The 26,594-nt window shown below is 46.7% G+C and overlaps 1 protein-coding gene across 1 annotated transcript; it reads right to left on the bottom strand.

Moving 5' to 3' along the window:
• Positions 1–5,874: 5,874 nt before the first annotated feature.
• Positions 5,875–24,143, bottom strand: LOC119927094 (transcription factor IIIA-like). Its single transcript, XM_038745635.1, has 6 exons — positions 23,322–24,143; positions 22,017–22,045; positions 18,800–18,986; positions 12,573–12,700; positions 7,273–7,358; positions 5,875–5,981 (listed from the first exon to the last, which is right to left on the bottom strand). Exons 1-6 carry the CDS (start codon positions 24,141–24,143, stop codon positions 5,875–5,877), a joined length of 1,359 nt encoding a protein of 452 aa, XP_038601563.1.
• Between the last annotated feature and the right edge of the window lie 2,451 nt (positions 24,144–26,594).

Here is a 26,594-nt window from a genome sequence, read left to right as displayed (position 1 = left end):
AGTGTGGCTCAGTGGAAAGAACACGGGCTTTGGAGTCATTCATTCAATCGTATTTATTGAGCGCTTACTGTGTGCAGAGCACTGGACTAAGCGCTTGGGAAGTACAAGTCGGCAACATCTAGAGACGGTCCCTACCCAACAGCGGGCTCACAGTCTAGAAGGGGGACACAGAGAACAAAACCAAACCTATTAACAAAATAAAATAAATAGAATAAATGTGCACAAATAAAATAAATAAATCATAGTGCTTAACTGTGTGCAGAGCACTGTACTAAACACTTGGGAAGTACCTGCTACATAGTAAACACTTCACAAATACCATTAAAACAAAAAACAAAAACAAAACACAGGGGGGCTACGAGAGAAGCAGTGTGGCCTAGTGGATAGAGTGTGGGCTTGGGAGTCAGAATAATAACAATAATAATGATGGCATTTATTAAGCTCTCACTATGTGCAAAGCACTGTTCTAAGCGCTGAGGAGGTTACAAGGTGATCAGGTTGTCCCATGAGGGGGAGGGTCAGAGGTCATCATCATCATCATCAATCGTATTTATTGAGCGCTTACTATGTGCAGAGCACTGTACTAAGCGCTTGGGAAGTACAAATTGGCAACATATAGAGACAGTCCCTACCGAACAGTGGGCTCACAGTCTAAAACTTGAGTTTGAATCCCGGCTCCGCCACGTGTCTGCTGTGTGACCTTGGGCAAGTCATTTAACATCTCTGAGCCTCAGCTCATCTGCAAAATGGGGATTAATAATAATAATAATAATGGCATTTATTAAGTGCTTACTATGTGCCAAGCACTGTTCTAAGCGCTGGAGAGGTTACAAGGTGATCAGGTTGCCCCACGTGACTGTGAGCCCCACGTGGGACAACCTGATCACCTTGTTCCCCCCCCAACCCCAGTACTAAGAACAGTGCTTTGCACATAGCAAGTGCTTAATAAATGCCATTATTATTATTATTATTATAAATCCCTCCTCCCTCTTCCCGATCCCTGCTTCCCAGTCGACTCCCAGGGAGGCCCCTAGAGGATGCGATTCTTGTATGGAGGCGGCAGCAGGCTGGTTAGACACCTCCCAAATTCAGCTCTGCTCTTCCTGCCGATGTTCCCATGAAGGAAGGTACATTCCATTCACAGCAATGCAGAACTAAGCTGCCAAACCCGTGGGTACGGGACCAGATGAAACACAAATGAGTCAGTGACGCTTACGGATGCAGGTGGATTCTGCTGGCATTCTTCAGGTCCAGTCTGATGAGTGATAATTATAATAATAATACTTGTTAAGAGCTATGTGCCAAGCACTGGCAGCGTGGCTCAGTGGAAAGAGCCTGGGTTTGGGAGTCAGAGGTCGTGGGTCCTAATCCCGACTCCGCCACATGCCTGCTGAGTGACCTTGGGCGAGTCACTTAACTTCTCTGAGCCTCAGTTCCCTCATCTGTATAATGGGGATTAAGACTGTGAGCCTGATCACCTTGCATCCCCCCAACGCTTAGAAGGGTGCTTCGCACGTAGTAAGTGCTTAACAAATGCCATTATTATTATTATTACAAGTTAATCAGGTTGGACACAGTCCCTGTCCCACATGGGGCTCGCAGTCTAAAAAGGAGGGAGGAGGATTTTACAGTTTACAATTTTACATTTTCCCCCTTTTACAGTGGAGAAAACCGAGGCCTGGAGAAGTGAAGACAGTCGGCTCACTGTGGACAAGGGAAAGCGTCTGTTATATTGTTATGCTGAACTCTCCCAAGTGCTTCGTACAGTGCTCTGCACACTGTAAGCTCTCAATAAATACGATCAACTGACACACTGACTGAAGTGACTTGTCCAAGCTTACACAGTAGGCAACTGGTGGAGCCGGAATTAAAACCCAGGCCAAGGCTCTTTCCACTAGGCTGTGCTGATTCACCTCTGAAGCCTGCACACAGTAAACACTCATAAGTACTATCGGATGAATGAATGAATGAATGAATGAATGCTGCCTCCATTAGCAAAGCAGCCCCCTCCTCGTTGCCTCTTACTGGCACACCCCAAGCCCCCTTTAGTGTGTTCAGTCAATCAATCAATGATACTTATTGAGCACTAACTGTGTGCAGAACACTGTACTAAAGTGCTTGGTAGACATTTTCCCTGTCCACAACGAGCTTACGGCCTAGAGAGGGAGACGGGCACTAATATAAATAAATAAATTAATTATGGATATGTACCTAAGTGCAGAGGGATGGAGGGGATGGGGGTGACTAAAGGGAGAAAATCCAAGTGCAAGCGTGAAGCAGAAGGGAGTGGAAGAAGAGGAAAGGAGGGCCTAGTCAGGGAAGGCTTCTTGGAGGATGTATGCTTTAAATAAGGCTTTGAAGGTGGGGCAAGTGATCATCTGGGAGAGATGAAGATGGAGGGCGTTTCTAGGGCAAAGGCAGGATGTGGGTGAGGAGTCAGTGGTGAGATAGATGAGATCAAGGTACAGTGAGTAGGTTTTGTGGTGAATCTTTCCACAAAAGCTTGGTCATTTGGGGCTAGGAAACCCCCTCCTCCTCCTCCCTCACCTCGATCCCTGCTTCCCAGCTGACTCCCACGGAGGCTTGGGAAGTACAAGTCGGTAACATGTAGAGACGGTCCCTACCCAACAAGGGGCTCACATTAGAGGAGCAGCAAGGTGAGATAGGAGGGGGCAAGGTGATTGCTTTAAAATCAATTAAAAGGAGTTTCTCATTGTTGCTCAGGTGGATTGGCAACCACTGGAGGTTCTTGAGGAGTGGGGAAACATGGACTGAATGGTCTTCTGGAAAAATGATCCATTCAGCAGAGTGAAGTTTGTAATGAAATGGGGAGAGAGAGGCAGGAGATAAAGGAAGTGAGGACTTTTAGACTGTGAGCCCACTGTTGGGTAGGGACTGTCTCTATATGTTGCCATCTTGTACTTCCCAAGCACTTAGTACAGTGCTCTGCACACAGTAAGCACTCAATAAATACAATTGATGATGATGATGAGGAAGGAGGCTGATGCAGTAATCAAAGCAGGATAGTATAAGTGTTTGGATTAGCATGATGGCAGTTTGGATGGAGAGGAAAGGGCAGTTTTTAGTGATGCGGTGGAGGTTGAACCAACAGGATTTGGTGACAGATTGAATACGTGGGTTGAATGAGAGAGATGAGTCGAGGATGATGCCAAGGTTATGTTCACACTAGGGGAAAGGACTGGCGTTTGGAGAAAACAGTGTAGTTACAGGATCTTAGAAGTGTTTTGGTTCATGGCACAGTTCTGGCAAGTTCAGAGAAATCATTCATTCAATCAATCTTATTTATTAAGCGCTTACTGTGTGCAGTGACTTCATTCATTCATTCAATCGTATTTATTGAGTGCTTACTGTGTGCAGAGCACTGTACTAAGCGCTTGGGAAGTACAAGTTGGCAACATATAGAGACGGTCCCTACCCAACAGCAGGCTCACAGTCTAGAAGGGGGAGACAGACAACAAAACCAAACATACTAACAAAATTAAATAAATAGAATAGTAAATATGTACAAGTAAAATAAACAGAGTAATAAATATGTACGAACATATATACAGGTGCTGTGGGGAGGGGAAGGAGGTAGGGTGGGGGGATGGGGAGGGGGAGGAGGGGGAGAGGAAGGAGGGGGCTCAGTGTGGGAAGGCCTCCTGGAGGAGGTGAGCTCTCAGTAGGGCTTTGAAGGGAGGAAGAGAGCTAGCTTGGCGGATGTGCAGAGGGAGGGCATTCCAGGCCAGGGGGAGGATGTGGGCCAGGGGTGGACAGCGGGACAGGCGAGAACGAAGCACAGTGAGGAGGTCAGTGGCGGCTGAGGAGCTGAGGGTGCAGGCTGGGCTGTAGAAGGATAGAAGGGAGGTGAGGTAGGAGGGGGCGAGGTGATGGACAGCCTTGAAGCCGAGCGTGAGGAGTTTTTGCCTGATGCGTAGGTTGATTGGTAGCCACTGGAGATTTTTGAGGAGGGGAGTAACATGCCCAGAGCGTTTCTGCACAAAGATGATCCGGGCAACAGCGTGAAGTATGGATTGAAGTGGGGAGAGACAGGAGGATGGGAGATCAGAGAGGATGCTGATGCAGTAATCCAGTCGGGATAGGATGAGACTGCACTATACTAAGTGCTTCGAAAAGAACAATACAACAATAAAACAGTGACAATCCCTGCCCACAGCAAGCTCAGAGTCTTGGAGTTGGGAAGTCAGACATATACATGTGCTGTGGGGCTGGAGGAGGGGGCGTGGGGAGAACAAAGGGAGTAAGTCAGGGAGACCAGAATGGAGTGGGAGATGAAGAAAAGTCAGGCTAAGTCTAGGAAGGCCTCTTGAAGGAGATGTGCCTTCAATAAGGCTTTGAAAGCGGGGAAAGTCATTGTCTGTCGGATTTGAGGAAAGAGGGTGTTTCAGGCCAGTGGCAGGACGTGTTAGCAGAGACACAGGCGAGATGGAGGCACAGTGAGAAGGTTAACACCAAAGGAGTGAAGTATGTGGCTCGGTGGTAGAAGGAGAGAAGTGAGGTGAGGTAGGAGGGGCAAGGTGAGTGAGTGCTTTAAAGTCAATGGTGAAGAGTTTTTGTTTGATACAGAGGTGGATGGGCAACTACTGGAAATTTTTGAGGAGGGAAGTGAATTCACCGATTCACCTCCAGAGGGGACTTTGGAAATGCCATTTCTTCATCTGAGCAAGTATCCTTCACAAAGGCTTTTTTGCCATCAGGAGAGCCCTGCAAATTAGTTTATTAGATTGAAAATACTGACAGCACAAAGCAAGGACCAAGAAGATTAACCTTCCCTCAGGTACATTTTTATAGCTCTGGGATTTCTTAAAGGCATATTGAAATGTCTCAGATGAGCAAATCTCAATTTTAAAAAAAGCACCCTAAAATGAACAAATTTAAAGAGCTAGTCTGGCTTAAATTTGCCTTGCAGCAAAATGCACCTGGTTTTAACCAGGATAAAGCTACTATCATTATTATTATTGTTAATTACTGTTATTATTATAGTATTTGTTTAGCACTTACTATGTACCAAGCACTTTCCTAAGCACTGGGGTAGGTACAGGGTAATCAGGTTGGACACAGTCCCTGTCCCACATGGGGCTCACAGTTTCAATCTTCATTTTACAGATGAGGTAACTGAGGCCCAGAGGAGTGAAGTGAGTTGTCCAAGTTCACACAGCAGACAAGTGGCAGATCTGGGATTAGAACCCACAACCTCTGACTCCCAAACCGTGCTCTTGCCACTAGGCTATGCTGCTTTAAAACGAGTCCAATTGCCCCTTCCAGTGGAAAGTGGAGTACAGGTAACGGGGATGGGGAGTAGGAAGAGAAGTGCCTAGATGGCAGTCAGAGGGATTTAGAAGAAGGAGTTGGCCTGCTTAGGGGCATCTTGGGGAGAGAAATGTAACTCCCAGAGGCTATAACTGTGAGCAAAGGTAAGTCTCTACCAAGCCTCTTCACCACTTTCTCCCTTTCCCTTGCCTTCTCCTTGCACATCCTCCTCCCTGCTCTGAATCAGCCCCTGGCTGAGCTAGTTGCCCGGCCTGAATCTGAGCCAGCCCCCAGCTGCTAGCCACAGAGGGGTTTGTCTTCAAGAGAAACCTCGGTCTAATGGTGGAAAAGACGGCTGGCACAAGTGGATAGAAAAACCAAGGTGCTGATTTAGGGCCAGAATGTGTTTCACATGACACTGCAGTTGCGTAGCGTGGCCCTGCTGTTCTTCCGTGGACGCCTCTAGACGCGGGCCAGGGACTCAGTCAGCCTTGCCCATTGGCTCATCTGAGCAGAGGCGCCAGGGGAGAAAACACATTTCTGACAGGGGTGGCAGGCCGACACCAACTGGTTCCTTGCCAAGTGGAAGAACAGTAATTCGTTTTAGAGGCTTATCTTTATAGCTTCATGGACAATGTGGCTGGCACCTTTCACTGGGAGATTATACCAGAAGAGTGGGAACCTGAGGCGATAGTACATGAGGAGAGATGCTGTCAAAATGAAGTAGGAGTAAAAGCAGGAATCCGTTCTGGGGGAACACTGCAGTGGAAAGGAAAGAGAAGAGAGCTAGGGGGAGGAGGATGCTGCTTGAAAGATGTTGCCAAGGTTACAGAGATATGTGAGGAAAGTGATGAGAGACGGGTTTGCAATTGAGAGTAGCCCCGTCTTACAATACGTTCACCAGGAATTTCACGAGCACAGGCCTGGGAATCTGAGGACATGGATTCTAATCCCAGCTCCACCACTTATCTGACGCTTGACCCTGGGCAAATCACTTCACTTCTCTGTGCCTCAGTTGGGATTAAGACTGTGAACCCCATGCGAGACATGGACTGTGTCCAACCTGATTATCTTGTATCTATCTAGGTGCTTAGTACATAGTAAGTGCTCAACAAATACCATTTTCAAAAAATGCTATTTTTTAGTTTTCAAATCCTGACCAGGGGCAAGGCTGAATTAATGCAGTGATTTTAAAGGGTGCAGGCCTGGGCACCAAGCTAAGGGGAACCCCCAGTTGCTGACGCTTTAGTTGTTGATGCTCCTGACCCTTCTTAAATTGGCTGCTGCTTGGGGCCTTCTTAGAAGGAGTCTGTACCAGTCCTTTCTAAGATAGCTGCTGCACATGCTCAGCCATGCCCTGTTCCCACTGAAACTGCTCGCCCGTGAAAGCCATCTTTCATTTCTTCAGAAACTCTCCTCTCCATCATGGGGAGGGGGCTCCAGGAGACCTTCCTCTGGGGAGAAGAGACTGGGAGGGGGGAGAAGCGATGGTGGGGAAATGGCTGGGGAGAAGGGACTGGAGGAAAGGTGGGGAGAGGTGAAGGAATGGAGGAAAAGATAGTGGGGAAGGAACTTGGGGAGAAAGTACTGGAAGAAAAAGGAAGGGGGAAAGAGGAAAGCGGGGAGATTGGAGGCTGAGGAGAAAAGTTGAGGGGAGAAAGGACTGGGGATTGGGGGGCCTTCCTCTGAGGAGAAGAGACCAGGCAGAGGGAGAAGTGATGGTGGGGAAATGGACAGGGAGAAGGGACTGGAGGAGAGGTGAGGAGAGGTGAAGGGATGGAGAAAAAAAATAGCAGAGAAGGGACTTGGGGAGAAATGACTGGAAGAAAAAGGAAGGGGGAAGAGAAAAGTAGGGAAGTTGAGGGGAAGCTGAGGAGAGGAAAGAAAAGTTGAGGGGGAAAAGGTACTGGGTGGGGAGAGTTGAGCTCCCACTCCCAGGCACCACTTGGCTCAATACTCAGCGTTGCCCTGGAATGAATCCGCCCCTCCTGCTATACCCACCATGGTCCACACTTTCCCAGCCAAATGGCCCTGGGGCCAAGGCAGGGCAGCTGCTGCCCAGCCCGGTTCCCTTGAGGCCCACCAGGCTGCCCGGTGGGAGAGGGAGGCCATGGTCATGGGCAGTGGGGCGGGCTGACTAAGAGAGGAGCCTGGATGGCCTCAGGAGCTGCTGGGAGTCAGCTGTGGTTTCCCCTGTACCTCCCTACTCTATGTTCTGACATCTCTTAGAAGTGGGGGGGTTGTGGTGACCCCAAGAACCCCAGTTCACTCAGATGAGGGGGGAGGAGGGCAAGCGGTGGACTTGATTTTCACCAGAGGAGAGGTCATTGCTCAAGCCCCGCTTTTTCTGCTTATCTCAGTCTCTCACTTGTATGCTCGCTGCTACTGTGTGCAGAGCATTGTACCAAGCATTTGGGAGAGTACAATACAAGAGGAAAGGGACACATTCCCTGCCCTCAATGAGCTTTCAGTCTAGAGGGGGAGAAAGATATTAATATAAATAAATAAATTGTAGCTATGTACGTAAGTACTATGGTGCTGAAGGAGGAGTGAATTAAGGGAGCAAATTCAAGTGCAAGGGTGATTCAGAAGCAGGTGGGAGAAAAGGAAAGGGGGGCCTAGTTGGGGAAGGCCTCTTGGAGGAGATATATCTTCAATAAGATGAAGTAATAATAATAATGATGGTATTTGTTAAGTGTTTACTATGTGCCAGGCACTGTACTATGCCCTGAGGTGGATACAAGCATATCAGGTTGGACACAGTCCCTGTCCCGCGTGGGGTTTACAGTCTGAATCCCAATTTCACAGATGACAGAACTGAGGCTCAGAGAAGTGAAGTGGCTTGCCCGAGGTCACACAGCAGACATTTGGTGGAGCCAGGATTAGAACCCAGGACCTTCTGACTCCCAAGCCTGTGCTCTAGCCACTATGCCATGCTGCTTCAAGGTGGGGAGAGTGAACATCTACCAGATTTGAATGGAGAGGGCATTCCATTTTTAGACTGTAAGCCCACTTTAGACTGTGAGCCCACTGTTGGGTAGGGACTGTCTCTATATGTTGCCAATTTGTACTTCCCAAGCGCTTAGTACAGTGCTCTGCACACAGTAAGTGCTCAATAAATACGATTGATGATGATTCCAGATCAGGGATAGGATGTGGATGAGGGGTTGGCGGTGAGATAGATGAAATGGAGGTACAGTGAGAAGGTTGCCATTAGAGGAGTGAAGCGTCCAGAGTGGGTTGTAGTAAGAGAACAGAGAGGTAAGGTATAATAATAATAATAATAATAATAATAAAGGCATTTATTAAGCACTTACTCTGTGCAAAGCACTGTTCTAACCACTGGGTAGGTTACAAGGTGATCAGGCTGTCCCACAGGAGGCTCACAGTCTTAATCCCCATTTTACAGATGGAGGTAACTGAGGCACAGAGAAGTTAAGTGACTTGCCCAAAGTCACACAGCTGACAATTGGCGGAGCCGGGATTGGAACCCATGACCTCTGACTCTAAAGCCCGTGCTCTTCCCACTGAGCCATGCTGAAGGCAGCATGTTGATTGAATGCTTTAAATCCTATGGTAAGCAGTTTTCGTTTGATGCGGGGGTGGATGGGCAACCACTGGGGGTTCTTGAGGAGTGGGGAAACATGGACTGAACAGTTTTGTAGCAAACATTTTGTAGAGGCAGAGAGGTCAGAAAGGAGGCTGATGTGCTGATCAAGGCAGGAGAGGGTAAGTACTTAGAGCAGGGTAGTAGCAGTTTGGATGGAGGGTTGGAGTGGAGTCCTCTGTCACTTCCCATAGAGTATGCTTATCTGCACAGGAAGCAGAGTGACCTAGTGGTTAGAGCACCGGCCTGGGAGTGAGAAGGTCATAGGTTCAAATCCCAGCTCTGCCAATTGTCTGCTGTGTGGCCTTGGGCAAGTCATTTTACTTCCCTGTGCCTCAGTTACCTCATCTGTAAAATGGGCATTAAGACGGTGAGCCCCATGTGGGACAGGGACTGTGTCCAACCCGATTTGCTTGTATCCACCCCAGTGTTTAGTACAGTGTCTGGCGCATAGTAAGCGCTTAACAAATACCATAATTCTTATGATTAGAAGAGGCTGGCAGAGCTGGGGGAAGTGGCGGAACCCTCTCCATAGTCTCCTAGAAATGTCGCCGAGCCCCAGGGAGCCTGCCCAAACAATCCCATCCCAAATTGCTTCTGCTGTGCACTCTCAGATCTAGATCTAATCTCAGATCTAATGGCCGCCTTCCCTTCCACCACTGAGGGCCCCCGATCCTAACATGCTCTGCACCCACCAGGACAGGAATGAAAGCCACTGCTGAGCACCCTCAATGTCCCCCACACCGGGACTGGCACCGTCTCGCCTCCTCCATACCATCAGGGAGACCCCATCCCTCCCTAAATTCCACCAACCCAGTGGGAAAAAGGAAAAACCACCCACAGCAGGAGCCATGTGGGAGTGTCCTGAACTCTGAGGTCCAGGGGCCTGACATTCTTCTGTTCAAGCCATAGCATCCTTGTCTTGTTTTAGGCTGACGAGTTGCCTCCAACCTAAAGCGACTCCATTGGCACATCCCCTTCCTTCCTCTCTCCCTCGTCCCCCTCTCCATCCCCCTCATCTTACCTCCTTCCCTTCCCCACAGCACCTGTATATATGTATATATGTTTGTACATATTTTTTACTCTATTTATTTATTTATTTTATTTATTTTATTTGTACATATCTATTCTATTTATTTTATTTTGTCAGTATGTTTGGTTTTGTTCTCTGTCTCCCCCTTTTAGACTGTGAGCCCACTGTTGGGTAGGGACTGTCTCTATATGTTGCCAATTTGTACTTCCCAAGCGCTTAGTACAGTGCTCTGCACATAGTAAGCGCTCAATAAATACGATTGATTGATTGATCTCTCCCAGAATGCCCTACCTTCATCTGCAATCTGGTAGTGTATCCATTGGGTTTTCTTGATAAAAATACGGAACTGGTCTACTATTGCCGTCTTCCGTGCGGTAAACTTGAGCTTCCTCCCTTGACTCTCTCCCACGCTGCTGCTGCCCAGCACAGGGGAGTTTCGACTTGGAAGAGATTGCCTTCCACTTACTAGCCACTGGCCGAACTAGGAATGGAATAGGTAGGCTTGACTCTCCCTCCTGTAGCCAAGACTGGTAGAATACCAGAAACTCTCCAGGTGCCATCCTGAGGGGGTCACAGCACCCTATTGATTTTGTTTTTATGTTGTGTATTTGTCTGGGTTGTGTTTCATTGTTTCAACATTCCTCCTGGGTCCCAGTCCCGGTGCCTTGTCCCATTTATACTCTTAGATTGGGAGCCCCCAGGGGACAGGGAATCAGGTCTAATTCCCTCCTGTTTATTCTCTCCCAGCACTTAGCACAGTGCCCTGCACACAGTCAATCAAACATATTTATTGAGTGCTTACTGTGTGCAGAGTACTGTACAAAGCGATTCGGAGAGTACAATACAGCAATATAACAGACACATTCCCTGCCCACAATGAGTTTCCAGGTTAGTAAGTGCTTAATAAATAGTTTTACTACCACTGAATGTCTTGTATCTAACCTGGTGCTTAGTGCAGTGCTTGACACATAATAAGTGCTTAACAAATACAATAATTAATTAATAATAATAATAATAATGATGGTATTTGTTAAGTGCTTACTATGTGCAAAGCACTGTTCTAAGCACTGGGGGGATACAAGGTGATCAGGTTGTCCCACGTGGGGCTCACAGTCTTAATCCCCATTTTAAAGATGAGGGAACTGAGGCCCAGAGAAGTGAAGTGACTTGCCCAAAGTCACACAGCGGACAAGCGGTGGAGCCGGGATTTGAACCCATGACCTCTGACTCCAAAGCCCTGGCTCTTTCCACTGAGCCACACTGCTTCTCACTACTACTACTACTACTGCTATGTAAGCTCATTGTGGGCAGAGAATGTGTTTGCTTCTTGTTATATTGTAGTAATAATAATAATGGCATTTATTAAGCACTTACTATGTGCAAAGCACTGTTCTAAGTGCTAGGGAGATTACAAGGTGATCAGGTTGTCCCACGTGGGGCTCACAGTCTTAATCCCCTGTGTCAATGGCTTAGTACAGTGCTTTGCACACAGTAAGTGCTCAATAAATATGAATGAATACTATTACTACTTCTGCTATTCTCACTTTTGCTGCCATTACTACTACTACTATCACTATTACCATGGGGCAAGTCTTCTCCTTTTCCCCTCCATGCAGCAGAAGAGACAGCAGGGAGCTGTGACTCCCGGTTTCCGCACATATTCAGATGGGCAGCCACCATCTGGCTGGAGCAAAACACGGCGCCATTAAATAAATGATGTCTTGTGCCACTTGACATAATGACATTATCATATTCTACTATATGCAGCATGCTGTAAACTCCTTAGAGACACAGCATAACCTAGCGGATTGAACATAGGCCCCAGAGCCAGTAGGACCTGGATACTAATTCCAGGGACCGAGATACTAATTCTGGCTCCTCCCCTTGTCTGCTGTGTAACCTTGGGCAAGTCACTTCACTGCTCTGTACCTCAGTAACTTCACCTGTGAAATGGGGATGAAGACTGTGAGCCCCCCGTGGGACAGGGACTGTGTCCAATCTGATGATCCTGTATCTACTCCAGCACTTAGAACAGTGCCTGGCCCATAGTTAGCACTTAATAACCCGGTATTTCATTCATTCATTCATTCAATCATATTTATTGAGCACTTACTGTGTGCAGAGCACTGTACTAAGCGCTTGGGAAGTCCAAGTTGGCAACATACAGAGACGGTCCCTACCCAACTGCGGGCTCACAGTCCAGAAGGGGGAGACGGACAACGAAACAAAACACGTGGACAGGTGTCAAGTCGTCAGAATAAATAGAATTAAAGCTAAATGCACATCATTAACAACGTTAATGCGCATCGTTATTGGGTAGGGACCGTCCCTATATGGTGCTGATTTGTACTTTCCAAGCCCTTAGATCAGTGCTCTGCACACGGTAAGCGCTCAATAAATACGATTGAATAAATAAAATACCATTAAAAAAACTCACTAGATTGTAAGCTTCTAGGGGGCAGGGACTGTGTATACCAACTCTCCTAAGCACTTAGTACAGTACTCTGAACGCAGAAAATGCTCAATAAATATGATTGATTGAGTAATAATGACATCACAGGAGGACCGCTAAAAATCAATTAGCTTGAGAGTTAATCCAGCCCAGACTTCAGAGTATGCAGAACTGTGGGGAAGAGTCTGACTGCAAATATTCAAACCTACTGGGAGGCAGAACTGTTACTGTTTTTGGAGGAGTTGGAAATCTGTGGGAACTCCATTTCCCCAGAATCCCAAAAGACTACATTTCCCGGAATCCTCTGGGAATTGGAAGATTCAGGGCAGAGATAGGTCTGTCCAATAGAAATTTGGGAGGAGTTAAGCCAATTAGGGAATCGCATAGGGAATCACTTGTTCTCCCCTCCCCCAGGCCCACAATATTCCGTAATTTATTTGTATTAATGTCTGTCTCTCCCTATAGAATGTAAGCTCACTGTGGCTAGGGAATGTGTCTGTTTACTGTTGTATTGTACTCTTCCAAGTGCTTGGTACGGTGCTTTGCACATGGTAAGTGCTCAATAAATATGATTGACTCTCTGACATGGAGCTTTTCAAATACAGGAGAAGAGGTGCTTATGCTCTCCTTCACCCCCCGCATAATAATTATAATGATGGCATTTTTTAAGCGCTTACTATGTGCAAAGCACTGTTCTAAGCACTGCGGGGGGGGGTTACAGGGTGATCAGGTTGTCCCACCGGGGGCTCAGAGTGTTAATCCCCATTTTACAGATGAGGTAACTGAGGCACAGAGAAATGAAGTGACTTGCCCAAAGTCACACAGCTGACAATTGGAGGAGCCGGGATTTGAACCCATGACCTCTGACTCCAAACCTGGGCTCTTTCCACTGAGCCACGCTGCCCAGCATGTTGCTCTATCCCCTCCATGTGGTTGAATTGCAAATTTAATCTGTAGACACAGGCCCAAGCTTGCCTGTCTGTTTATTGTTAATTGTACTCTCCCAAGAGCTTAGCACAGTGCTCTGCACACAGTAAGCACTCAATAAAGACGATTGAATGGGTGAATGAATATTGGAAGCGGGGCAATATTCTATGTGCTATGTACTGTTCTATGTGCTGGGGTAGATACCTGTCCCTGTCCCACATAGGGCTCACAGTCTTAATCCTATTTTACAGATGAGGGAACCGAGGCACAGAGAAGTGAAGTGATTTGCCCAAGGTCACACAGTAGACAAGTGGTGGAACCTGCTTTAGAAGAGAAGGAATTTCCACTTCTCAAATACTCTTCCTTTTCTCCCCCGCACTCTGTTTCAACAACTCTCTTCCCTCTCCAAGGCCAAGAAGGTGTGAATATATGCTTTACCCAGGCACTCTCGGAGTCACCCTCTCTGGCCTCCTACCCCTCTCCTCAATTGAGGGGGTCACAGGGACAAAGCAAGAGCTTCCCCCGCAGTTGGAGACCCTGGGTTCTCTGAATCTCCAGGATCTGTGGATTCCCCAGAGAAGACCGGGGAATGACAGCCCAGAGCTTTCGTTTTCCTTCATCGATTTCTCAAATTTAAGGCTTTTAGCCCCCTCCTAATCATTAGCCAAATCGATAGTCAGGGAGCATCTCTCTGTCTCTGGTTCACTTTCCTTTGAAATGGGGGAAGAGGGTGAAGGAAAGGGGACTGGACTGGGGGAGAGATTAAAGGATAGAAGAGTTAAGGGGGTGAAAAGTGAGCATCTCTCTGTTTCTGGTTCGCTTTCCTTTGAAATGGGGGAAGGGGGTGAAGGAAAGGGGACTGGACTCGGAGGAGAGATTAAAGGATAGGAGAGTTAAGGGGGTGAAAAGTGAGCACTGTGCAAAGCACTACCAGTGTGAATAACACTGATTGGAAACTGGGGGTCCGGGGAAGTGCTTTATGGTTGGTTGTGGAGGGGAAAGAGTAAAGAATGGAAGGCCCTGTAGGAGTTCGGGGAAAGGGAATTTGGCGGTTGAGGGGAACGGGTATTATTAAAAGGAGAAGACCTCCCTTCTCCACCCGCTGTCTGCTATGCCAGCTCTTCTCTCCACTCTCCATTTACATTCAGTCATATTTATCGAGTGCTTACTGTGTGCAGCACACTGGACTAAGTACTTGGGAGAGTACACTATAACAATAAGAAGACGTATTTCACTTCCTCCCCTCACCCATCAGCTTGTGTATAGATTTGTCCCTCACTTAATAATTATGGTATTTGTTAAGCGCTTACTATGTGCCAAGTGCTGTTCTATGCACTGGGGTAGATACAAGGTAATCAGGTTAACCCATTCAGCGCTTTCCGTCTTAATCCCCATTTTATAGATGAGGTAACTGAGGCCCAGAGAAGTGAAGTGACTTGCCTAAGGTCGCCCAGCAGAAAAGCGGTGGAGCTGGATTATTAATAATAATAATAATAATAATAATGATAATAATAATAATGTTGGTATTTGTTAAGTGCTTACTATGTGCAAGGCACTGTTCTAAGCACTGGGGTAGATACAAGGTAATCAGGTTGTCCCACATGGGACTCACAGTCTTCATCCCCATTTTACAGATGAGGGAACTGAGGCCCAGAGAAGTTAAGTGACTTGCCCAAAGTCACACAGCTAAGTGGCAGAGGCAGGATTTGAACCCACGACCTCTGACTCCAAAGCCCGTGCTCTTTCCACTGAGCCACGCTCTATATCCTCTGACTCCAACGCCCATGCTTTTTATACTAAGCTAAACTTCCAGCCTGCTTCCTTCCTAACCTCCCCAGCACTTAGTGCAGTGCTTTGCACATAGTAAGCGCTAAATAAATGCCATTGTTATTATTATTATTCCTCACCTTTCCATTGGGTGAACTGGATGCCCTTTTATAATTCTTTCCATCTCTTTTTTTTAAAATGGCATTTGTTAAGTGCTTATTATGTACCAGGCACTCTATTAAATAGTGGGGTACAAACAAGACAATCAGATTGGACACAGTCCTTGTCGCACATGGAACTCACAGTCTTAATTCCGTTTCATAGATGAGGCACAGAGAAGTTGAGGAGCTTGTCCGAGGTCACACAGCAGACAAGTGGCGGAGCCAGGATTAGAACCCAGGTCCTCTGACTCCCAAGCCTGTGCTCTTTCCGCTAGGCCACACTGATTCTCAGCTCTTTGACTGTGGGCTCTCTATTTGTTTGGACCTAATCTGCTCTCTCCCGTGGCTGACCCCATCAGGAACCATATCATTAATCAGCAACCATATTGTGGAACAGTGATGTACGATTCTGCATATCTTTCTTTCCAGCTATTGATTGTCTGTGACCAAACATTAACTAGTGGGATAACAAATGAGGAATAAAATGAATACAGGACAAGTAACTGATGGTCAAATTCTGAGAGCGGGCAGGGGAGGGAATGGGAATGGTAATTTTTTTTCTATAAATTGGCCTCATTTTTACTGGGACACTCACTATCTCCTCTGGAAAAAAATAATTATAAAGGGTTCTATTCATCATGCCTCGCTAGAATCTGGCAACCAGTCGAACATGATCCCTGAATAGTTTCAAGACATTAGGTTAAAAAAAAAAATGTATTTTAAAGACTCTAGACATTATCATCCTATGCAGAAGTAACAATAATTAGAGAATAATTAGAGAAGCAGGGGAAAAAGCCCGGGCTTTGGAGTCAGAGGTCATGGGTTCAAATCCCGGCTCCACCACTTGTCAGCTGTGTGACTTTGGGCAAGTCACTTCACTTCTCTGTGCCTCAGTTACCTCATCTGGAAAATGGGGATTAAGTCTGTGAGCCCCATGTGGGACAACTTGATTACCTTGTATCTACTCCAGCGCTTAGAACAGTGCTTTGCACATAGTAAGCACTTAATAAACGCCACCATTAATAATAACAGCAATCCATTCATTCCATGCAACGAGTAAATCTATCTACTTCAGGACTTTGTTGTTTTTACAGATAATTCCCTCACTGGAGGGACAGAGAGAATGAAGCTTATATTCTGACTGCTTCAGACTTAATTAGAAACTGAAAAGAAGGGTTTCCAATCACAGGAATTACAATGAAAAAATGGTTTGCACGATAATCAGGGTGGTGTTTTCTGTTTCCCCCTTCTAGATTGTGAGCCCATTGTAGGGTAGGGACTGTCTCTACATGTTGCCGATTTGTACTTCCCAGGCGCTTAGTACAGTACTCTGTGCACGGTAAGTGCTCTGTGAGCCCATTGTTGGAGAAGCAGCTTGGCTCAGTGAAAAGAGCCCTGGCTCATGGATTCAAATCCCGGCTCCACCAGTTGTCAGCTGTGTGATGCTGGGCAAGTCACTTAACTTCTCTGTGCCTCAGTTACCTCATCTGTAAAATGGGGACTAAGACTGTGAGCCCCACGTGGGACAACCTGATCACCTTGTAACCTCCCCAGCGCTTAGAACAGTGCTTTGCACATAGTTAGCGCTCAATAAATGCCATTATTATTATTATTATTAGGGACTGTCTCTATATGTTGCCAACTTGTACTTCCCAAGCGCTTAGTACAGTGCTCTGCACACAGTAAGCGCTCAATAAATACGATTGAATGAATGAATAATACAGCTGAATGAATGAATGAAATTCCAATATCATAACTTTCATGGTCCTGAGCCCCTGTTCTAGAATTTGGGGGACTCAGACAATCAGACAGACCCCACTCTCTGGCACTCTCTCCATAGTGGCTCTTAGTCCCTATGTCCCCCATCAGGGTCGCACCTGGAGAGTTCCCAGTACTCTACCAGTCTTGACTACAGGAGGGACAGTCAGGCAGAGGCATATCCAGTCCATTCCTATCTTGGACAGTGGCTAGGGAGTGGAAGGCAATCTGCTACAAGTCAAAACTCCATCATCATCATCAATCGTATTTATTGAGCGCTTACTGTGTGCAGGGCACTGTACTAAGCACTTGAACTCCACTGAGCTGGGCAGCAACAGCATGGGAGAGTCAAGGGTGAAGACTCAAGTTGACTGCGTGGAAGGAGGCGATGGTCAACCACTTCCTTGTTTTTACCAAGAAAACTGTACGGATCCACTACCGGAATGATTGCAGGTGGAGGTGGGGTGTTCTGGGAGAGATGTGTCCGTGGAGTTGCTGTGGTTCGGAGGTGACTCGACAGCATAAGACATTCATTCATTCATTCATTCAATTGTATTTATTGAGCACTTACTGCATGCAGAGTACTTGGGAAGTACAAGTTGTGGGAAAGACAAGTCCCTATGCACAGGGCTGGGTTTAAAGCAAGTACAGGAGACAGGTGATCTTTGGCGCCCTGCTCATAATAATAATGATAATACTAATAATAATTATGGTATTTGTTAAGCACCTACTACATGCCCAGCACTGTTCTAAGTGCTGGTAGATACAAGGCAGTCAGGTTGTCCCATGTGGGACACACAGTCTTAGTCCCCATTTAACAGCTGAGGTAACTGAGGGACAGAGAAGTGAAGTGACTTGCCCAAGGTCACACAACAGACAAGTGGCAGAGCCAGGATTAGAACCCACGCCTTCTGACTCCCAAGCCCGTGCTCTTGCCACTAGGCCATGCTGTTTCTCAAATGATGAGAAGCGCTTCTCATAAGTGCTTAGTACAGTGCTTTGCACACAATAAGTGCTCAATAATACGACTGAATGAAAGACTGAATGAATGATGGGGAGGGGGATACCAGACCAAGGGTACCAGATCCATAGAGAGGAGGCCCATCCCTCCTCTGCAAATGTGAGGGGCATCTTCACAGCTCTTTGGGCAGGGCTGGCAGCCAAAGTCAAACTTTCCATCCCCCTGCCTACCTCTTGGGGCTAGAGGAGAGCCAAGACTGACTATATATACATATGTACAATATATATATATAGTCTTGGACAAGTCACGTAACTTCTCTGTGCCTCCACTTCTTCACCTCTAAGTTGGGGAAGAAATTTCTGTTCTCCTTCTTACTTAGTCAGTTGTACATATTGCACACCACCCCAGCCGGCCTAGAACTTGGTGGGGTCTCTCTAGCCTCATCCACGCTTCATTCATTCATTCAATCATATTTATTGAGCGCTTACTGTGTGCAGAGCAATGTACTAAGCGCTTGGGAAGCACAAGTTGGCAACATATAGAGACGGTCCCTACCCAACAGCGGGCTCACAGTTTGGAAGGGGGAGACAGACGACAAAACAAAACATATAAACCAAATAAAATAAATAGAATAAATGTGTACAAAAACTCCTCATATGTATGGCAAAAACTCCTCACCCTGGGCTTCAAGGCTCTCCATCACCTCGCGCCCTCCTACCTCAACTCCCTTCTCTCTCTGCACTTGGCTGAGGGCTCCTCTCACCCAGAGCCCATTCAGGACTAGAATAAGACCCCAGTCTTATTCCAGGCAGCCTGCCAGGTTGTCCTGGGGCAGAGCGAGAATCCAGGCCTCAGGATTCACCCTGGCTCGGCTGGTCCACACCGCGTTGGGTGCCCTAACCACTACCAACACAAAAACGGCCAGCGGCAGAGACTGGGAGTCTCTGTCAGGCCAAGGCTTCAAAACACCAGAGCCGTGGACACAAAGCAAGACCCAGAGCCTGGAGAAATAAGGCGGGCAGGAAGCTGGGTAGAAGTCGGTGTGATTTCTGCAAGATAAACAGGTCAGAAGACGTGGGTTCTCACCCCAACTCTGACACTTATCTACTCTGCGACCTTGGGCGTGTCGCTTAATTTCCCTGTGCCTCTGTTCCCTCACCTGCAAAATGGGTATTAAGACTGTGAGCCCCATGTGGGACACGGACCATGTCCAACCTGAAGATATTGTATCTATCCCAGCACTTAGAACAGTGTCTGGCACAAAGTAAGTGCATAACATTATTTATTTTTTTTTTTTACTTGTACCTATCTATTCTATTTATTTTATTTTGTTAGTATGTTTGGTTTTGTTCTCTGTCTCCCCCTCCTAGACTGTGAGCCCACTGTTGGGTAGGGACTGTCTCTATATGTTGCCAGCTTGTACTTCCCAAGTGCTTAGTACAGTGCTCTGCACACAGTAAGCACTCAATAAATATGATTGATTGATTGATTGATTGATTGATTAACAAATACTATATAAAAAAACTCTAGTACCACTACTTCTATGTTTAGATCCATGGTCTTTCCACTAGGTGACAGAGCAGAAGGGAGCCCTTTAGGTTCTCTGTACCAGAGTGCGGGATTCACTCATTCATTCAATCGTATATCACATATCTACTATTATATTTATTTTATTTTGTTAATATGTTTTGTTTTGTTGTCTGTCTCCCCCTTCCAGACTGTGAGCCCGCTGTTGGGTAGGGATCGTCTCTATATGTTCCCCCTCCTCCCGCTCTTCATCCCCCCAGCCTTACCTCCTTCCCCTCCCCACAGCACCTGTATATATGTATATATGTTTGTACGTATTTATTACTCTATTTATTTTATTTGTACATATTTATTCTATTTATTTTATTTTGTTAATATGTTTTGTTTTCATCATCATCATCATCAATCGTATTTATTGAGTGCTTACTATGTGCAGAGCACTGTACTAAGCGCTTGGGAAGTACAAATTGGCAACATATAGAGACAGTCCCTACCCAACAGTGAGCTCACAGTCTAAAAGGGGGAGACAGAGAACAAGACCAAACATACTAACAAAATAAAATAAATAGGATAGATATGTACAAGTAAAATAAATAAATAGAGTAATAAATATGTACAAACATATATACATATATACAGGTGCTGTGGGGAAGGGAAGGAGGTAAGATGGGGGGGATGGAGAGGGGGACAAGGGGGAGAGGAAGGAAGGGGCTCAGTCTGGGAAGGCCTCCTGGAGGAGGTGAGCTCTCAGCAGGGCCTTGAAGGGAGGAAGAGAGCTAGCTTGGCGGATGGGCAGAGGGAGGACGGGGGAGGACGTGGGCCGGGGGTCGATGGCGGGACAGGCGAGAACGAGGTACAGTGAGGAGATTAGCGGCAGAGGAGCGGAGGGTGTGGGGTGGGCAGTAGAAGGAGAGAAGGGAGGTGAGGTAGGAGGGGGCGAGGTGATGGACGGCCTTGTAGCCCAGGGTGAGGAGTTTCTGCCTGATGCGCAGATTGATTGGTAGCCACTGGAGATTTTTGAGGAGAGGAGTAATATGCCCAGAGCGTTTCTGGACAAAGATAATCTGGGCAGCGGCATGAAGTATGGATTGAAGTGGAGAGAGACACGAGGATGGGAGATCAGAGAGAAGGCTGGTGCAGTAGTCCAGACGGGATAGGATGAGAGCTTGAATGAGCAAGGTAGCAGTTTGGATGGAGAGGAAAGGGCGGATCTTGGCAATGTTGCGGAGCTGAGACCGGCAGGTTTTGGTGACGGCTTGGATGTGATTGTTTTGTTGTCTGTCCTCCCCTTCTAGACTGTGAGCCTGCTGTTGGGTAGGGACCGTCTCCATATGTTGCCAACTTGTACTTCCCAAGCGCTTAGTACAGTGCTCTGCACACAGTAAGTGCTCAATGAATACGATTGATGATGATGATTGAATGAATGAATGAATTGCCTAGGGAATTACTCAGGAACATCCTTGCTGCCAATTCCTGTACTCAGGACAGCGTGGCTTAGTGGAAAGAGCATGGCCTTGACATGGGTTCTAATCCCAGCTCCACCACTTGTCTGCTGTGTGACTTTGGGCAAGCCACTTAACTTCACTCTGCCTCAGTTACATCATCTGTAAAATGGAGATTAAGACTGAGAGCCTCACGTGGGACAACCTGATTACCTTATGTCTACCCCAGCACTTAGAACAGTGCTTGGTACCTAGTAAGCGCTTAACAAATACTATTCTTATTATTTATGTCTGATACAGACTGGCCTTCTGGGAAGCTCATCGTGGGCAGGGAACGTGTCTACCAACTCTAATAATAATAATAATAATGATGATACTTGTTAAGCACTTACTATGTGCTAGGCACTGTTCTAAGTGCTGGGGGATAGGATATACAAGTTAATCAGGTTGGACACTGTCCCTGTCCCACATGGGGCTCACAATCTTAGTCCCCATTTTATAGATGAAGTAACCGAGGCCCAGAGACATAAAGAGACTTGCCTGAAGTCGCACAGCCAAGTGGCAGAGCCAGGATTAGGACCAAGGTCCTTCTAACTCCCAGGCCTGTGTTCTATCCACTGAGCCATGCTGCTTCCACTCTATTATCTTGTATTCTCCGAAGTGTTTAGTACAGTGCTCTGCACACAGTCAGTGCTCAAAAATAACACTAATTGATTGATTTAAGACCAGGCCCACCCCTAGAGATAAGCAACTCTCTTATCTCTTATCTCTCTTATCTGGCAGTGTGGTTTGCAATGAGCTTTCTCTGCCTCACTGTGTTGATGTTGCAGAAACACTATGCTTTAATCCTGAGTCCTTAGGACGCCTGCTGTTTCCTGCAGGAGTCACTATGGAAATAGGAAGACACCACGGGGAAAGAAAATTTTCAGGCATGTAATTTAGACAGAAACCCAGAACTTGCTTGTCTGTAAATTTCCTGAAATAAAAACACTCTGTTGTCTTTTCAGAGCAGTCAGACGGGTCTCTGCCGGCATTTTTGCATTTTTATTTAAAAAAAAACCACACACAATAGGTGCAGCTTTTGTAGACTCACAGTTTATGAGATCTTACTTTTGAATTGAATCTGAGGTTTTGATTTGCTGCCTCAAACAGAAGGAAATTTAAGAAGACTATCCCAGGCTTTTCGAATGCTGGGCACATAGTAAGCACTTAAAAAATACCATCATCATCATCATCAAATGCAGATGGTTCACAGGAAGAATGGCTGTATTAAGCCCATGGTCTCCTCAGGAAAGAGGAAGATGAGCTGAAGACAGACCTTGAAAACCCCCCAAACTGGACATAATCTCCCATAAAAGTCCCTGTTAACACCTGAGAAGTAGCTTGCCTAGTTGATATATGTTGCCAACTTGTACTTCCCAAGCGCTTAGTACAGTGCTCTGCACACAGTAAGCGCTCAATAAATATGATTGATTGATTGACAGAGTATAAGCCTAGAAGCCTAAAAGCACATGGGTTCTAAACTCGCCTCCACCACATACCTGCTGTGTGACTTCGGGCAAGTCACTTAACTTCTCTGTACCTCATTTCTCTCATCTGCATAAGAGGGGATTCAATACCTTTTCTCCCACCTACTTAGACTGTGAGCCCCATGTGGGACCTGATCATCTCCTATCTACCCCAGTGCTTAGTACAGTGTTTGGTACCTAATAATAATAATAATGGTATTTGTTAAATGCTTACTATGTGTAAAGCACTGTTCTAAGCAGTAGGGTAGATACAAGCTAATCAGGTTGGACACCGTCCCCTTTCCACATGGGGCTCACAGTCTTAATCCCCTAGCAAACATTTAACAAATATTACAATTATTACCATTACTGGGGGAAGACTTGAGGTCAGTTCTAAACACTGGGAGAAGCAGGGTGGCCTAGTGGATAGGGCACAGGCCTGGGAGTCAAAAGGTCATGGGTTCTAATCTGAGCTCCTCCACTTGTCTGCTGTGTGACCATGGGCAAGTCACTTCACTTCTCTGGGCCTCAGTTACCTCATCATCATCATCATCAATCGTATTTATTGAGCGCTTACTATGTGCAGAGCACTGTACTAAGCGCTTGGGAAGTACAAATTGGCAACATATAGAGACAGTCCCTACCCAACAGTGGGCTCACAGTCTAAAAGGGGGAGACAAAACCAAACATACTAACAAAATAAAATAAATAGAATAGATATGTACAAATAAAATAAATAAATAAATAAATAGAGTAAAAAATATGTACAAACATATATACATATATACAGGATGCATATATACAGGGATGTCACCCGAAAGCCCAAATCGTAGGGAACACCTGCAGGGAACTACGATCAACAGTGGGTGACGGTAAGTAGAGCAGGCCAGGGAGCACAGCTACTTACTTTCATCGCAAACCTTTTCCCGCAGCCGGGGTATTCACACGGAAACGGTCGCAGCTCCTTGTGAAACGAAAGAATGTGGCTCTGGAGGTTAAACACGGTTGTGTAGGTTCTCCCGCAGCCTTCCCTCGGGCAGCGGCACATTTCCCTTTCTGCCTGGTGAGTTTTCTCGTGCTGCTTAAGGTAATCTTTGCGCTTAAATACCCTGCCGCATGTTTCACACTCTAGATGTTCCTTATGGCTCTCGTTCATGTGTTTCAGGAGTTCTGTCCATGTTTTGGCCACAAAGGAACACCCCTTTCTGCAGGAGTACCCTGCATGCATCTTCTCATGGCGCTTCAGACCGCCGGGGAAAGCAAAGTGTTTTCCGCACCCTTCGTGGTGGCACTGGAATAGTGGCTCCTTGGTATGTTGGCACTGGTGAATTTTTAGCTGTTGGTGCTTCTTAAAAGACTTGTCACAGCCTTCGAAGTCGCACGGGTATCGCCTGGCTTGGTTCTCGTGCTTGCGTCCCACGTGCTTCTTCAGGTTTGACTTGGTGGTGAACTTCTGGCCACAGCCAGTGGCCGCACACGTGAACGGCTTCTCGCCGCTGTGCGTGAGAGAGTGGCAGGACAGGTGATAGTCGCGGATGAAGGCTCTGCCACAGCCTTCATGGTCACAGACGAACGGTCTCTCCCCGGTATGCTTGCACAAATGGGCGTCTAGCTTCCAGGCCTTGTTGTAGTTGGCGCTGCAGCTCGGAAAGGAGCAGATGAACCTCTTGGCGAGCAGAGGGGCGACTGAACTGGTCGCCTCCTGCTCCTCCTCCTCGCCTGCAGCCATGGGGCCCCCTTCGTTACCTCATCTGGAAAATGGGGATAAGGACTGTGAGCCCCACGTGGAACACTGGCCATCTGTGTCCAACCCGATTTGCTTGTATCCACCCCAGCGCTTAGTACAGTGCCTGGCACGTAGTAAGCGCTGAACAAATACCATCATCATTATTCAACACTGAACAAATACCATCATCATTATTCAACACCGCTACTGCTATTCCTTGTGGGCAGGGAACATGTTTACCAACTCTGTTATATTGTACTCTCCCAAGCACTTAGTACAGTGCTCTGCATACAGTAAGCCCTCAATTAATACTGTTGATTGATTGAAGTGGTTAAGGGGTGCAAATATGAATGCATAAGGGATGCAGACTATTTACTGCATGTAGAGCACTGTTCTAAGGCTCTGGGAAAGTAATAATAATGATAATAGTAATTATGGTACTTGTTAAGAGCTTACTATGTGCCAAGCACTGTTCTATGCTCTGGGGTAGATTCATTCATTCTGCCATATTTATTGAGCACTTACTGTGTACAGAGCACTGTACTAAGCACTTGGAAAATACCATACAGGAATAAAGAGAGACAATCCCTGCCCTCAACAGGCTTGCAGTCTAGAGGGATTGTGGGGTCGACCTGGGGACTAAGTCCCAGCTCTTCTGACTCCCAGTTGAAGGTTTTACCCACTTCATTTTGCAATTTTACAACAGAGCCGATTGAGTGCTCTATATCCAAAGTAAAGCAAAGATGGAATACCTTGTCAGTACTTGGAGGGGGTCCACCTGACTATTCTGGGTGATCTTAGCCCTAGTGCTCCTCAGGTTTTGTGAGCGAGCTATGACCTCCACTGGGGTAAGAGCTGTTCACAGCCCCACAGAATGCTGCCATTACCCCATTCACTGGGCTCAGGGTTAAGGACAAATGTCCCATCTTTTCATCCTTGCGGGATTCTTGAAGCTCAGGAGCAACTGCCAAGCCAGTTTTAAGTCTGTGGCACCATAGTCTCCAGTCTCTGCAGTTCTACTGCCGAAGACGTCAGGCAGTGCCATCTGCTTCAAATGGGCACAGCAGCAGCCTTAGAGGTGAGGTGGGTCAATGGTAGTCCTTACTGGGCTCTAAATCCTATCAATCAATCAATCAATCGTATTTATTGAGCGCTTACTGTGTGCAGAGCACTGTACTAAGTGCTTGGGAAGTACAAGTTGGCAACATATAGAGACGGTCCCTACCCAACAGTGGGCTCACAGTCTAGAAGAGCCCAGTGAGGGTAACCATCTTCATGGACCTTCCTCGTCCCTCTTTCCTCTCCCTTTTTGTGCCTCAGCCCAAGCGAGCGTCTCTGTCCCCAGTTAGGCAGGTCTGAAAGTTCATTCATTCATTCATTCAATCGTATTTATTGAGCGCTTACTGTGTGCAGAGCACTGGACTAAGCGCTTGGGAAGTACAAGTTGGCAACATATAGAGACGGTCCCTACCCAACAGTGGGCTCACAGTCTGGAAGGGGGAGACAGACAACAAAACAAAACATATTAACAAAATAAAATAAATAGAATAAATATGTACAAGTAAAATAAATAAATAGAGTAATAAATATGTACAAACATATATCCATATATACAGGTGCTGCGGGGAGGGGAAGGAAGTAATGTGGGGGGATGGGGAGGGGGAAGAGGGGGAGAGGAAAGAGGGGGCTCAGTCTGGGAGGAGGGGGCTCAGTCTGAAAGTTAATCAGGTGGGACACAGCCCCTGTCCCACATGGGCTCACACTTTAGAGAAGCAGTGTGGCTCAATGGAAAGCGCACGGGCTTGGGAGTCCAGAGGTCATGGGTGCTAATCCCGGCTCCACCACTTGTCAGCTGTGTGACTTCGGGCAAGTCACTTAACTTCTCTGTGCCTCAGTTACCTCATCTGTAAAATGGGGATTGACTGTGAACCCCATGTGGGACAACCCGATTACCTTGTATCCCCCTTAGTGCTTAGAACAGTGCTTGGCACATAGTAAGCACTAAGCAAATGTCATTATTATTATTATTATTTTATCCCTATTTCACAGATGAGTAACTGAGGCACAGAGAAGTTAAGTGACTTGCCCAAGGTCACAAAGCAGATACATGGTGGAGTCAGGATTAGAACCCAGGTCCTTCAGACTCACAGGCCCATGTTCTATCCACTAAGCCATGCTGCCCTTCAAAGAGTTTTTATTCGATGCTTTTATCGCCAAAGCATCTTACATTAATTATTTACTCCTCGCAACAACCCTGCAAGATAGGGTCCGGGCATTAGTATCCCCAGTTTACAGCTGTGGAAACTGAGGCAGGGGGAGGTAAAGTTACTTACCCAAGGCCACACAGGGAATGGGTGTCAGAGCCGGGACTCGAACCTCTGACTTTCAGAACCACGACTCTCCCCTCGCACCGCAGTAGCCGTAGTAATAGCATTTATTAAGGGCTTATTGTGT

Source organism: Tachyglossus aculeatus, chromosome 4 (assembly GCF_015852505.1).
Source record: "Tachyglossus aculeatus isolate mTacAcu1 chromosome 4, mTacAcu1.pri, whole genome shotgun sequence".
Taxonomy (NCBI): domain Eukaryota; kingdom Metazoa; phylum Chordata; class Mammalia; order Monotremata; family Tachyglossidae; genus Tachyglossus; species Tachyglossus aculeatus.
This window is presented reverse-complemented; position numbering and strand designations above follow the sequence as displayed.

Bases quoted from the DNA above. Each gene is read 5' to 3' on its own strand.
- LOC119927094 (XM_038745635.1), bottom strand. From the start codon at position 24,143: ATGGCTGCAGGCGAGGAGGAGGAGCAGGAGGCGACCAGTTCAGTCGCC. The intron at 18,987-22,016 runs GTAAGATCTCAT...TTTATCTTGCAG, and splicing joins ACCTCAGATTCAATTCAAAA to AAATCACACCGACTTCTACC. The intron at 12,701-18,799 runs GTGAATCCTGAG...TCTATTGGACAG, and splicing joins TGTGGACCAGCCGAGCCAGG to ACCTATCTCTGCCCTGAATC.